General features: G+C 45.5%; 1 protein-coding gene across 1 annotated transcript in view; it reads left to right on the forward strand.

Annotated features, from left to right (window-relative positions):
- The first annotated feature begins 9085 nt into the window (after nt 1-9085).
- KAT2B (lysine acetyltransferase 2B) overlaps nt 9086-15506 on the forward strand; it is a 40165-nt gene continuing 33744 nt past the window's right edge. Inside the window, exon 1 of the mRNA XM_033060482.2 lies at nt 9086-9307. Within this exon, the coding sequence (XP_032916373.1) occupies nt 9086-9307 (222 nt within the window). The remainder of the gene's footprint in view (nt 9308-15506) is intronic.

Genomic DNA, 15506 nt, shown 5'->3' on the forward strand with positions numbered 1-15506 from the left:
AGACCCTCCAGGCAAGGTGCTTACTGACAGAACCCTGGTGGCACAGAGGGACTTGTCTAAATTCAGTACCTGCACACTGGCATGTCTCTACCTGCCGTGGGCAAACTGATGCTGCTCTCTAAATATTGTGACTTGCTCTGATTTGGGCAAATTGAAAAAAATGACAGAAGATGCACTGCTGATGCCATTTCAGCCAAACTGCAAAATGCTAGTTTAAAACCTGACCATCTTCGAGCTTCTCTAGAAAAAAATTAGACATTTGGCTTCATACATTCAAAACAACACATCTTACAAATCCTATTCTCAGAAACAGCTAAGCCGTTTTACCTAGAATTTTTTTTCCAAGTGATTCTGCTTCGGGCTTGGAAAATTTCAGTATGAACTGCATCTTGCGTAACGTCCTCTCCCCCTAAACCAGCATGTGACCTACGTGCACAGACACCATAACACAAAGTCCTGACACCATGTGAGCAGCTAAGCTTGCCAGCCTGTACTTCATATATCTTCTAAGTATGAAAACAGTGTTTATATTCAAGTTGATTGTGCCTTTTTTAGTATTCAATATTTATGTCTGTATGGATGAGAAAAATCAGACAAAAATGCATATGCTATTGTATTCTGTGTTATGAGATTTCTGTTTCAGTTAATCTTTGTTAACTGCTGATAATTCATCAGCGGGGCAAAGGGGGTAGTTTAGCAGCAGTAATACCCCACAGTCACATTTGGAAATTTCATCCTACTTCAACATCATTCCTTTACTGGGGCTCTCTCTTCATTCCCTACAGCCACACCTCAATAAACTAATTTGCACCTGTTTTCCAGGATTTCAGCTAGGAAGTACGTTTCCTTGGGTCTCACTACTTCTTTCCATCACCTGTGTATTATAAGAATTTCTGCAGTTTGTGTTTCAATGTGCATCTCTTTTCTGTCATGGCAGTTAGATAAAATTTCATTTAAAGTCAAAGGCCTAACCTCCTCAGCTCAAATTAATCCTAATACATCTTAGTGAATCAAGTGTCTCTGATCAGCTGTGGTAGATCAATTACAGTATATCTTATGTAAAGAGTGATGGTATTAAGCAGAGCCACTTAAAACCCCTTATGACAGTGTAGTATAGCTTATCCTTGCAGAGCTGGCTTTCAGCTGGCTACAACTGTCAATTTGCAGTAGGACCAGTTTATAGGGAAGTCTGTCTCTACAAGAGGTGAACATCAGCCTCTGGAAGTGCTACACCTCTTCAGCAGGGCAAGGTAAGGAGGTACACGGATAAAACTGCTTCTGCAGATCCCTTTTCATGTATTCTGCATAATTTGAATTTGAAACTGAGTGATGGTAAAAGATTTTTTACTGCTGTCATTACGATGATGCATTCAGGCCTGAGAAAAATAAGTCCTAATGTATACACAACACCTGGTAAGCCATTTTTGTCAGTCTTTTAAATATGAAGCCATTTTATATTTAGTGTATATAAAAGCCCCTTGGATTAGAGACAGGAAATCGAAAATTTCAGCAAAATGTTAGTTTGATCTCAGCAAACTGAATTCTTAACACTCACATACATTTTACATGGGTTTGTATCTCCATAAGTGGCTGTAAGTGCTAACAGATCACATTTTCAAAGCACCAAAACAGTCCCAGTTAATTACAGTGTGGAAATAACCAGGATAATATACATAATAATTCATGTAGCAAGATAGGCTACAACTCTTTAGTTGCAATATCTTTGCTTATAATTATTAAAAGGGCACCCTGATGCTTATTTTTTATGCATAAATTGCTTATGTTAATAGCTAAAAACCTTGTAAAAATAAAAAATTAAACATTTGCTTTGCTGATGTCTTATGAAGTAAAAAGATTAGTCTGTGTTTCCTTCTCTCCTTGCATTTCTCTCATCAGGAACAAATACAGACTGGGAGGTTTTTTGCTGTCAGGTTAAAGGATAACAGTGAGATACTGACAACACAATACACCAAGCTAAAGCACTCCCAGCCTCACTCCCAGTGAAAGATAAAATTCAGCTTTCTAGCTCACACCCTGTGCCTATTTAGGGAGGCAAAACCCAACACAGTGTAAGTTCTGAGATGAAAACAGAAGCAGATAAAAAGAAATTAGATGTAGAAGAATGGGGAGTGAACCACAGTTTGAGATTGTACATGTTTTCAAGGGAAAAAGAAATCATATTTACTGTATGTGTCATAACAAAGAGCCTCCTGGTCAGTGCTTAGTCTGGCCTGTCTAAAAGGGACAGAACTGAGGAAGAGCACAAGGGTCATACAGCAGACAATACCATTGTCTCAGTAAATCTCATATTTCTGGAAAACCTTTCTAGCTATGACACTTGGAGCTTCTTGCTGTTAATAAGGTAAGGCAAGATTATTTTCTATTTCTGCAGTTTGGCACTACAATCATCATTTTTTAATTACCAAAGATGGGAGATGTTCCTGAGCTTTGAGGATCAAGGATCTGATTTGTATCCAAACAGACAAGTCCCATATGCAGTTATCTCCCTTTGACACATGTTGTTCCTATCTCCACCCAGAGAGTGCCTCTTCCTCACTTCCCTTTGACACAGTCAGAACTTAGCTTGCACAATCTCCAGGCCTGAACTCCTTCCTCTGTGAGATTTGGGGGTTTTATTATTTGCTACATACTTGTGGTCTTAGAAAATGTTGACTGTTACTGATGCTGAAACCAGCACTGAAAAGATGCCTGCCTGCCTGTGGGTGATGGGAAGAGGCAGAGAAGGGCTGTGTGATGTAAAATGGAGGTCATGATGTCCCCGAGTTTCTCATCAAAATATTATCAACTAATAGAGATAAACAGACCTTGCTGCTGCCAATTCTTGCTGAATGAGCACCAACTTCCTTGCCTGTCTTTTCTTGCTTCCCTGATGTACTTATTGCTCATGCCTCAGTCAGCGCTTCCCTCTCCCCCACTCCTTCCCATGTGCCTGTGACACCAGGATATGGCTTCATTGCCTCCACACGTTCAGTACAGTTCCCATCCTGGCTGACCTCCCTCCTCCCTGCCCATCACACAGTTTGGCAGCAGCACCTCCCCTGGGAAACTGTGAATGCATCACACCCACACAGAGCAACCATGACAGAGACTCCCAGCATGGCCAGGACTGTGTCCCTGAGTGCAGCGTGCTTGATGCCACCAGCACCTGCCAAGGAGCCATCCTGGGTGGCCAGTGAGCATTTGTCTGTGCATTGTGACTCTGCTGTGCAGATCATGTCCCACAGCTCATGGAGCCAGCCTCTGCTGGGTGGGTGCTGCCTTAGCAGCTTCATGTGGTCATCTTTGGCCCAAGCAGCAAAGAGCAAATGTCTGATGTGAAAACCCCCACAAAGCCTTACTTAAATTCATATATGACCTCTGAAAAAGTCTTCACCTGAAAAAAACAAACTCATTTGCTAACCCAGGAGCCATGGCCTTTACTGTCCGTATTTTTTTTATCAGAGCTGGCCTTCTCATTTTCTTAAACCATCCACAGTTGGAACAGTGCAGAAGGAGCATGACATCTCCCAAGTGAGTCAACTTAAGCAGATATTGCCTACTTACTGCATCCCCAGAAGCAATGATACAGCTTCAAGAAAGTCTAGTTATGAAAGGTGTGGAAAGAGATAAAGACAAACTTGGTGAGTCATGGGAGCATGCCAGGGGCAGAGCCTGCATTCAGGACCCGGAAACACTCCCACCTGTAAACCTGATAATAGGTAAGAAAGAAGGAAGTGATTAATAATTAAAATAATTATGGAATAAATTAAGACAATTAGTCTCCTTATTTATCTTCTGAAGTGTAGTCCAAAACTGGAATCCCAGGATTCCAGGCCTTCTGGTTTTGTGCAACCCTATAAAATAAGAGTCCCTGTCATTAGGTCTTCTTGGGTGAGTTGGGTGAGTGTCCACTTGCACAGAGGTGCAGCTCCTCAGCTGGGAGGAAGCATCAAACTGGGAAATGGGAGTAATGAAACAATGACGAAACCAGATCTTTCTACACTCCAGATATTTTTGAGCTTTTCCTTGTAGATGGGTAAGTCTCAGTGAGGCAGAAGTAACACTTTGCTACCCCCCAAGGGCCTGTGTGGGGCAGAGAGGTCATGAAAAATTGAGTGGGGATGTGAGCCTGCTGGCCTTGGTGCAGGAGGTGAGCAATGTGAGGGTTTGGGGATCTACAAAGAAAGCTGTGGCAGAAGGTAGAAGATGGGTGGTGATAGTGTAACTGTGCCTTCTGCAATCCCGGTGACATCCTGCCTCACTCACCCCACAAATCCCCATCTGGGGTTGGTGCTGTACTCCTGGGGTTCCTCTGCTTTTTTTCAGCTGTACACAGCACTATTGCAGTTGGTCCAAATTGAAGTTTTTAGCCTGTTTAGTTTCTGCTGCTTGGCCAAGTGGTTAGCAGTGGTGCCTGCAGTTGTGTCTCTAGTTCCTGGAAAATCTAGGATTTCCATGTGGACCCCCACACAGATATGTAGAAGGCCCATGACTGGGTTTGCACAATAGATGTGCTTAGGCCACTGTAACTTCATCTTACAGAAATAATAGGGATTTCTATGCAGAATTTTATTATCTAAGTCAGTGTTGTATCAAGGGTGCTGGCACCTTGTGTGCAGGTAGAAAAAAGGAGGCCCTTTCTCTCCCATCTCTGCCAGCAGTGCCTGTGCCAGTCTCCCAGGGGTATTTTGGGCTACCAGCACCTAATGACCTGCCCTACATGACACAAGCAGTCAAAATACACTAGGTGGAGTCCCAGAGGGCTGCAGAGATCTCTGCCATGAATTAAGGAATAGAAAGAACAGAAAAATACATTAGAGAAATGAATAAACAATAGAATTGTGGTGAGTCAAAGAGAAGGTAAGGGGAAAATAAATAGTACATCCCATGCTTGCATGAAGAAATCCAGAGCTCTCACTACCACAAAATAGCACAGTGTAAGCCTACGCAGTGACTGCTGATGGCTAAATAACTTCAACAAAACATCCTCTAGACTTCACACACACAGCTCAAATTGTGCAAAGGCAGGAGTGACTGCTGCCGCCTTTAGTTTTCTCACTTTATTTGGGTTAAATCAAAAGTCTGACTGCAGTCAAGAAGAGCATCTTCTGGGTAAGAAGCATACAAAAACTGCTAAATGGTCCATCACTAACATGAAATTTCTGTGACTGGAGCAGCCATGGGTGTTGCAATGACATTTTCTCCATTTATTTTTCTACATTTTTTCCCTTAGAAACTGGGTAATTGAGGTGTGAGGTTTCCTACCAAAAAAACCTGATGGGAAGGTCTGCCATCTGTGTGGTTAGTCACATGTAAGCACCATGGGAAGCTGACGAGATGCTAGAGACAGCCTGATGAGCACAACTTTTGTATTGCTAATACTTCCAGTGATTCATAGAATATTGATAGTACTTCTGAATGCATGGTGGACAAGAGAGAGGCCACTTCACCCACAAGGAATGTACTAATGAAAGGACACAGTAGGATTTTACACTCAGAGAAGTTCCCTGGAAGAGCAAGAGCTATGCTTTTCCTACTCATATTGAACAGTAGGAATAAAAAGAGGTGGGAGCACTGGAAGAAAATCTCACTTGAACAAAAGGAGGGAGACAAGACTGGGTTGGGCATGGTGGATCTGACTGGGCTGTGAGACAGGGATGAGTGTTGGGGGTAGACTCCCAAAGCTCAGCTGCAGGCTGGGTGGTCCCTGTCAGAGCAGTAGCATTCAGCATTAGGCTGCTATTAACTGAGTCATTCTTTAATTTATGGGAGCAAGATAGGCCCCAAAAGCCCTAAATGACAACTAGTTAATAACCAGGAGTCCGGCACACCCTAAAGGGTATTTTGATTTCCTCTTTTGTGACTCAAGAATGCAGCTGCTCCTTTGCTAGAATAATAGTAACACACACGCTCTTGCATTTAAGCCTGTCAGGTGTTCACAGTGAATTCACGCAGGAGCAACAAAAGTGAAATGCATGTCTGATCTGCTGGGAGCATGGGCTCTGAGCAGGCATCTCCTCGGGGCTATCAGCAGCCTGAGTGAGCCCTGAAACCCACATGAGCTGGCACTTGTGTCTCACCTAGCTCCTGCCTTCCCTAATTTGATGCAGATGCGTAGCCTTCCTGAAGTCACCTGGCTACTCAACTGAGCTTTGAGCAGGATTATCTGCTCTCACCTGTGGTTCCTCAACTCAGGTTTCAGAGTCAGCTCGACTTGTGCAAACACACTGACGTGCCCCAAAGGACAGAAACTAAAAAAATGTGGCGAGAGTTTTTCAGACAATACTATGAGTTTGAATCTAATTTAATATCTTCATGTTTAATGATGAAAAGCAACAGAGGGGTTACATGGTGCTCAGATTTATGCACGCATTATAATTAGAAAATTAGTGTGTACTCTACATGTGAATTCAGCCAACAGAAGAAAACAACTTGGATATATGCAACTGACAGTGACATGTGTCCACTTGTATGTCAAAGCACAAGGGGGTTGTTTTCTGTTTGTCTTTTCCCTCCTTAGTCTTGCTAAAATTTTGAAGTAATATTTTACTTTTTACTAGAGCAGTTTAAGACAAAGTAAAGCTTTTTTTCTTTCTGTTTTAACAACATATTTCCACGAAGTTAGAATGTGAGCAATGATTGGGCTTAATGTTAAAAAAAAAAGGGAGAAAGACTTTTACCTATTTGCAGTTAGAGGGATTTCTTTCAAAGCTGCTTCTAGCAGGCAGCAGTTCTGCAAGTGTAGTGAAATCAGTGTTTATAAATGTTACTATAGTAACTGTATCTGTAGCCACAAGCTGGTAGACTTACATTTCTGGTTATCTGGTGAGCATCAAGGTATAATGGAAAAGAAAGAGACACGGTATTGTGAGGAAGCCATGCTCCTGAGGATTCAACAAGAAACTGCAGTAAAATTATTTGCTTCCTGACAACTTCCATATTTCATTTCACTTTAATGGAAGTAATAAGCTTTCAGGCTTTTAAGGATCCTAAAGTATAAGGTTGTTTGCCCAAGCTGTGATTCTGTGAGCATTCACCTGTGCAGCTTCAGACATAAATCCCCACTGAGGGGCATCAATGCACATTGGTGGAGTTATTCACCTGTGTGAAAGCAGTAAATGTATTTCCAGTAGCAAAACTGTAACTCATTACATGCAAGTGTTCAAACTTAATGCTGGGTTAAATATCATTATGTACCTGGTTAAAAGAGAACCTTTATCAGGGGGAAAAAAAAAAAAAAAAGGAAAAACATGCTAGGGGATGTAAAAGCACATCAGCTCCCAGGAAAACTAGGATTTTGTGTTCGGGCAGGGATATTAAGTGATCCATTGCAGCCAGTGTGTTCCAGATGTGGTCTTTGCTTGTAACATTTGCTGCCGAGGAGGAGCCGTGAGAAAGCTGAAAGTGAAACTAAGCAACAACAGTTTCAATTTCAAGTTCGAAAGCAGAAACCTAACCGGCATAAAGAAAATGCAAGCAAAGAGCTGCTTAGTGGCTGCCTAGCGTACAATGGCTATTTGCTATTTTTAAATGTCATTCGGACACTTACAACAAAAATTTAAAAATAAATGCCGAAGATAATTCTCTCTTAAATTCCAGAGAAACTGTGGGTTTTTATCCCGTTTAATTTCCTGCTAATCTTGAGGCTGCTACCGCCAAGGGCAGCGCTCCTCCACCTTAACCAGCCCGTCTTAAAGCGCCGGGGATGGCAGCAGCCATCTTACGGGTCGCTGTCACAGCTGCTGCGGAGCCCGAAGCCAGCCCCGGCCTCCGCCGCGGAGGTATCCCGGTATCCCGATATCCCGGGGAGCAGGTCTGACCCCCCAGCAATACCCGGTCGATTTTTAAACCCCAGCAAAATAAAAATATAAATAAGTAAACAGAGAATAACATCAGATCCCCTCGTTTCATTGAATATCTCATTTTATTCTCTCCTATCATTTCATAAATATGCCAGCTCGCCGTGTAACACCATGCTTGAAAATATCCCCAGGAGCGGAGAAGGGAAGAAGGACACTGCAGGGTTTTGTCACCCACTCTTCCCCCCAGGCATTACTTCGCACAAACCTAGAGTTATTTTTGCTTTCCCCATGCAAGGTGCCGAGGCCCTGTGCTTGCAAGAGCTCTCTCCGCGCTGGGACTTCCCTCCAAACTCACACTGCTACTTTGATAGTTTAGCTTTACACATCAAAGAACCGTAAATCCCACGCAGACGCCCAGCCTCACTCCCGACGCTTCAAACCGCGGTGCCGTAGTACGGAATTGCCATTTGTGGTTTCTCACGGCTCGACCGCGGTTTTACATACGTGCAACGGGGCAGAACCGGCTCGCACCCGGTGCACTTGCTGCTGTGCATGGTGCGCGCTCTCCGGGGCAGGACCATTTGCTTAATTTAACTTTCAGTTAAAGGGTAATCCCTTTAAGCCATAAACTGACCTGCTCTCAACATTTGTTTCTGGACACAACAAAAAACCACGCCACAGAACCACGACACGAGGAACTGAGCAGAGTTTTAGACTTGGTCGGTATTTTAAAGTGACCCGTACTTTTACATTCAATTAGAAATCATATGGGGTTAAAAAACCGAACCCGTCAAAGGCGGCCGCAGAGTACATAGTGAGGGAAGGCAGTGGTTAAACCAAACAAAGTAGCGGCACACCGAGGGGCCACAGTGGCTGCGACAGCACCGGAGCTCGGGACCGCTCGACACCGTCAGCGATGCCTCCTCTTTCTAGGGCAACTTTCCGCGCAGGCTCCCGGCGGGCCGGGCTGGCTCCATAGCGGCTCCGCACGGAGCCGGTGCCGCCCTTGGCGCGGGGGCGCCGCCCGCCCCGCGCACCCCGCGCACCCCCGCGCAGGAGGCGGGCGCGCCCTTGCGGTGCGCAGCGGCGGGAGGCGGCTGCCGGCCCCCCCACCCCCGCCGGCGGGGCAGGAGCCGCCCGCGGAGCGGCGGGTCCCTCCTCCCGCCCCCCCGGGGAGCAGCCGGCGGCGGCGGAGCGGCGAAGGGGAGGGTCTAAGGCCGGGCGCACCGCACCGCGCCGGCTGGCCGGACGGACGGACGGGCGGCTGCCGCCGCGCCGCGGGCATGGCGGAGCCTGGCGGCGGCGGGGCCGGGGCGGCGGGCGGCGGCGGGCCGCAGCAGGGCTCCCCGGCCGCCGCAGGGGTGGCCGCCGGGGGCCCGGTCCGCAGCGCCGCCGAGAGCCCCGGGGGGCCCGGCTCGGCGCGCACCGCGGGCAAGAAGGCGCAGCTGCGCGCCGCGCCGCGGGCCAAGAAGCTGGAGAAGCTGGGCGTCTACTCCGCCTGCAAGGTACCCGGCCGGGCGGCCGCGGAAGCCCCCCCGCCCACGGAGGGTGGGGATTGACGGGAGGGGAGGGAGGAAAGGAGGGAGGGAGGCGGTGGGGAAGGGCCGTGCCCTGCCCTGCCGAGCGCGGGGGCGGCCCGGCCCGGCTCCCGCCCGGCGCTGCCCGCGGAAGTGGTGGCTACGGCGGTGCCGGTGGATCCTGCTCCGCCGGAGCTTTCCGGCCGGTGGCTGCACAAATTAAACCCGCGGGCACCGAATACGGGACCGAGCGGGCAGCGCCGCCTCCCTCCCGCCCGGGGAGCGCCCGTCCCGGCGCCGCCGCTTCCGCCGCTCCGCCAGTCCCTCCGCGGGAGGCGGCGGCGGGCGGGGCGGCTCCCGGGGCCGGCGGTGAGCGCTCGCTTGGCAGCGCTGCTGCAGCGCTCCCCGCGTAAATATCCCGGGAGGGGAGCGGGGCATCCTTCTGCTCCGTCCGGGGGTCGCGGTCCCGGGCGGGGGCTGTTCCTGCCCGGCCGTGGCGGTGGCCTCGCAGCGCGGAGCTGTTGACATCGCTGAGGCCGCTGCTCCGAGCTGGAGCTGCCACTGCCGCCAGCAGCTCTGGCAGAGGAGCGAAGGGACGCGGCCTCCGCTCTTGGGAAAGTTGTGCCCCGGCAGCCGGGGCCGGTGTACGGTGTGTGGTGCCCGGGCGGACGACGGGGTCCCCTGTCCACCTGTACTCTGTCCCAGCGGGGCTCTTTGCTCCGTGTCTGCCCGGCGCTCGCATTCAGGAGCGCTGCTCCAGGTTTGCCGTCACAAGCACTTTGTGTCCACCTGCGATTTTCTTCTTGGTGGGAGAAGCAGGACTCGCCTGGTTGTTGTAAAGGGACGGAGCTCGGTCAGAGCTATCGCTCCCGCCTTCAGAGCTCTGACCGCGGGCATTGTCGCCTGTGCTCAGAGCACGGGCCGCTGGCTGCGCTGCTGCTGTCAGGGCAATTTCTGGATGCACAGCGGGGCTGACGTGTTGGCAGATTGGCAGCGCTGATGTCAGGTCTTCTAATAATGCTTTCAGCCTTCAGAGTAGCTGTTTATGAAAAAAGTGCAGCTTATTTTCTGTGTTCTGCTACTTCGGCAGATGTTAAGTGAAAGGCCAAGCTAACAAACGAGACGAAGCATCATTGTGTGGCTCTGTAGTCCTGGTGGTGCGAGGAGATTTAGCTGCGTGCTGAAAGCATGGTGCAATGCTGCCATGGCAGGGCAAATTACGGAAGCCAGGCATTGCAATGTTTTAGCTGTTTCCACATGTGCAGGCACCTACACTTCGCCTTCGGTGCATGCATGGGATAGTGCGAGATTACACTGGTGCCAGTAAGGTTAAAGAGCAGCTGATGTGCTTGAACTTTGTAGCACTGACTGTGGGAAGAGTGATATGATTTGAAGCTTTCCCAGTCCCCTTTGCACCCCCATATTTTTATGTTACCAACACTTGCTAATAAATGAAGCTTGTTGTCATGTGGATACATTTTTCATGGGCTGTTATAGGTGTGTGTGTGTTTGAATTAGTCCCTGGTTGGTGCTTTTTTTTTTCCCTCCAGATGATGTTTTTGAGGGTGAAAGCCTTCTCCTATAGTGCTCTACCCCGTAGAGGTTGCTGTGCTATAGAGAAGTCTCCTCTGAAACCCTTTGCTTTTTTGGGGGCTCGCCAGCCTCTCTCGCTGGTGCTTTGTGGTGAGGGGGATGAGCACCATTTGGGAGGGGAGGAGGGCACACTGTGGCCTGCTGGCAGCTCCTCTTTCCCCCTTGCAGGACTTTGGTGATGGGGTACAGAGCAGGAACAGCTCCTATTGTCTCTATTGTGCTCTGCTGGCTGCCCTGCTCTGTGACAAGTCTTGGATGCATGTCCCATTGGTGCTGCAGTGATGAATGGAGCAGGACCATGGCCAGGGGGTCTGCCTCCTGCTGGGATGCAGGCACAGTTCCAGCACTAAACACTGCACGGTGTTCAGATTAAAATTGCCGTTTGACTTCTCTGCCGTAGTTCTGTGGCAGACAGCTTGCTTTCAGACCTCTTAACAGAAGCAAATAAGCAGACTGTAAGCTTCTCCTGTGGGATAACGTGGGAAGGATGGCACAGGGTGGCATAATGTTTTATTTTTCTTCCTGAACACCTGGCAGGTGATCCAGAAGGACACTTATTGGTTTGTAACATTAGTAGTTTGCTGGAAACTGTAGCCTGGAGAAGCTGTTTTGCCAACTGTAGCAGTGCAGTATGTAACTTTGAACTTTTTCTTACTTTGGGTTGCAACTTCTCTTCCATTGATTTTGCATATGTGTGTGTGAGTGCAAAAGAGTGAGAGAAGGCAAACACTCGCACCATCTCCAAAGGGGATGTCTTTTTTCATTCAAGTAGTGGCTATACATGGACCTTATGTAAATCTACATAGAGCTGTACAAGTTGGAGTTCTAAAATATGTAACGGCATCCTTAACATCAATCACCTTCTCCCACATAAGTTCCATTGCAAAATTCAGCATGCAGAATTTATTAGGAACTTAACCTCGGAGATGTTTGGAGTAACTCACTGGGAGCATCTGTCTGCTGGGGATGAAGTGTCACAGCACAACAAAATGGGGAGGTCAGTACTGCAGAGGGTGAGTCTCACTGGTGACAGCAGCAATGCTGGGCAGAGGAGAGTAAAAGGCACTACTCTGGGGCAGGGTGCTTGGTCCCCAAGAAGGACCTCTTGATCCTTCTTTACAACCTATTCCTTTTTGTCATGGGAAACATGGACAAAGACTGCTGGTAAATACGTGTTTGGTGTGCAGAATGAGCCTGAAGTTTAGGGAGCTGAGACTAGACAAATGTGAGGTTTGGGTTTTTTCGTGGTAAAAGAGCTGGACAGGAGCATTGCAGATGTTGAGCTGCTCCACTTGTCTTGTTCCTCTGCGAGCAAAGTCTGAGTGGAAGGCATAGAACAACAGGCTCTTCTGAGTAAAAAAACCTTAAAAACCTTCTTAAAGGAGGAGGGTAACATTCTAAACAAGATGTAGAATAGGAGTCGGTACAGTTTTCATGACTTATGATGATACACAGTAGTGCTGTGTGCTGTGAGGGGTTTTGTATTTGGCACTGGCTGTATCTGTGTGTGTATGAATGACTGCATACATCGTTTTGGTTTTGTCCACTGTGAAATTGAGCATTAGGCATGCAAGCTTGCAGCATTTTATATAAAAGCAACACTGTGTGACTTACACACATAAATGTATTTAATGAAGATGTAGGAGGAAGTCTCCTCTGCATTTTTTTCCCATATTGGTTTACAGTACATGAAAATACAACTCTCTCCAGTCTCACTGGGAGCTTTTTTTTTATAAATAAGGTGAAATAGGTACTATTTTAGTACACTAAGTTTTCTGTAAACTTGTTTATTTTTCATTATATATATTATAGTAATGCCTGGGTGTTTACGGATATAATTAGAACCTAGTAGCCTAAAGCACTTGCACACCTTCTTGAAGAAAAGCTTTTTGCTTTAGATAAGCAAAGTAGACAGTGAGAAGGGTTGTGATGAGATGACTTGGCCAGGGCCCTACAGCAGGTGAGCAATGGGCAGATGTGGAAGTAAAATCCCAGCTCCAGACTCCAGACCAGCTGCTGATCCTTTCTTGAAGCACTTTTCCCCACTTCTCATCCTAGAGCTCTGACCTCTGGTTTTCCCACACATAAAAAAAAGAGTTCATGAGGTCAACTTGCACCACTTTTTCCTTAATAAAATATTTTCTTTCCTGATTTTGATAAGGCAGATGAAGATGAGGCAAATTTGGCCGTGTTACTGCTGGGCTCTGTATAATGGGAGTACAGCTCCTTGAAGTTCGACTTGAAATGTTGTAAGATTGTTTTCTGCAGAAGTGTGTAGGAGACAAAGAAAACATCTAGAGTTTTCTTATCACTTTCATTGTGGGGTGAATCTGTTTTATAATGTTTTACAGGCACAATTAAAGCATCTTCCTTTAAATAGGAAATTGACCATTAACTTTACAAGGTAGGAACCAGGTGCTTATTATTAATAAAAGCTTTATATGGTAGCCTACTTCTCTTCTGTAAGGGAAACTGGAAAGTACAGGGAATAAAATAATTGGATCAATTAATAAATGAAGAACGTGCCCTTTGAGCTGCCCATTAAACTGTTTATTTTGTATTGTTAAAGATAAAGGGATCAACTAATTTCCTGTACATATGAGTGGCTTTTTGAGTAGTGTCCAGGCTCTCTGGTTCTTGGGTACTGAACATATGAGTAGGAAAAATATATGATTTAAGTCTATCAATATATTTATTATCAATATATTTATTATTTATATGATACTCTTTGATAAAGTCATCATTTTGAACTTGCTGCTGGCAGGAAAAATCTTATGAGGTATTTTACACAGCTTTTGTGTTCGGAGGAAGAAGATGTTTTCTAGAGTAACTATACTTGCTGGAAATAGAGATCTGTAATGTTCTGTGTGTGATCTATTGAGACTGCTTTGCATCTCAATTACCAAAGAGGATAACCCTGTATGATTTTAAACTGGAAAGAAAAATCCTGAACAACAGCTATTTGAATCTCCGATTTAGAACTTTTGGGGTCTTTTATCTTATAATTAAGTTAGCTTGAAGTTTGCACATTTTGAGGGTTATTTCACTATCCAAAAGGGGGAGGGGGGGATATTTTATTCCATAGGTTACTGTAACATTCTTCATTTGTTCTTTATTATTTGGACAGCTGAAAGTCACCTAATGTGTGCAATGTTGTAACTTTTAGGTGCTACCTTTTTAAATAAAATATTGACAATTTGTGTTAAAATGTGCTGTGTTTTTTTCACTCTCCATTAATGACCTATCAGTGTATTCAGTATTCTAAAGGAAACCATACCTTTAGTTTGCCTGGAGTTATAGTTTTCACTGCCCAGAGCTTCTGGACAGTTTGAGTTTGATTTCCCCCAATGTAACACTCCACCAAACATGGAAGGAGTTAAAAAGAAAATTGAAATTATGTCATGCAATGCCAAATATACACAATTTCTGCATTTTTTTTGTTTGTGTTTTTTTTTTGTTTTGTTTTTGTTTTTGTTTACAAGGAGGGGGTCAGGAAACAGCCGTGTAGTTGTTGTATTTTATTTTATTGCGCTCATCCAGTTTTAATAAAAACCACCAATGAAGGTGAGGTGTACATCATCCCTGGGTCTGCAAAGATGACAGTCAATATTTTACAGACCTCCTTAGGGCAGAAATCCCCATTGATCTACAGTGAATTTATCAAAGCTCTGCAGATGTCCCAGAAAACAAGGCTTCAAGGACTGCATGTGCTAGTTAAAATACTTTTCCTTCCTTTCCTCAAAACTGTTTTGTTCTCAAATTAAGTTTTTGTAGAGGTGAAGTCATATTTTATTTTCTAATGAAAAGCAGATGAGTGACATTAAGAAGAAAAAGGAAGAAAGAAAAAAGCTGAAGATAGTCAAAGAAAGGATTGAATGAGCAAAATGCTGTGGAAGATTTAAAACAACTCAGCAATTTAAGTCACTGAGAAATGCACATTGCATATTCACTGCAAAATACTTGCACTGTCAACATCTACAGTGAAAGCTAAGTTTTGGAGAGAACCTTTCTAGGTTCTGTTTTGTCTTGATTAACAGAACATTTATGCTGATTCTGGTGTTTTATAGAGATTAACAAAAAAACCCACCCTAATGGTTGGTTGGTTAAGGTCTCTAGAATAATTTGAACATTACCATTTAACAGCTGTTGCAAAAAGATCTGGCGAGGAAATACTAACAAAAGCAGAAAAAAATTTGCCATTGAACATGCTGGTTTTATTCTTCTGTGGGTGGGTTGATATTTATTTTTGTCAGTTTAACTGAGCTGTTATCGTGACTCGTACATCTGTTTGCATCTTTGCTGTTAATTATGGTGTGACATTAAAGTTTGCATAGTTACTCACTGTTTATAGTTTTTTGGCTTGATAGTAAACAGTGTTTGGTGAGCTTCTGTGACATAGTGCTTCCACTCAGAGAAAAAAAATCTCAAAAACCTTATGCCTATTTTTAGGAGGGAGTTCTGGATATGGTTTTTTATTGTGGCATGATTTAAGGCAATAAATAATAAGCATGGTGTTATGTCAGTAATTTACAGCATTGAACATTTGTCAAGACTGCTGCATGGGAAGGGTCAAATCTTACTTCCCTAAAGTAAT

Source organism: Catharus ustulatus, chromosome 1 (genome assembly GCF_009819885.2).
Source record: "Catharus ustulatus isolate bCatUst1 chromosome 1, bCatUst1.pri.v2, whole genome shotgun sequence".
Lineage (NCBI taxonomy): Eukaryota > Metazoa > Chordata > Aves > Passeriformes > Turdidae > Catharus > Catharus ustulatus.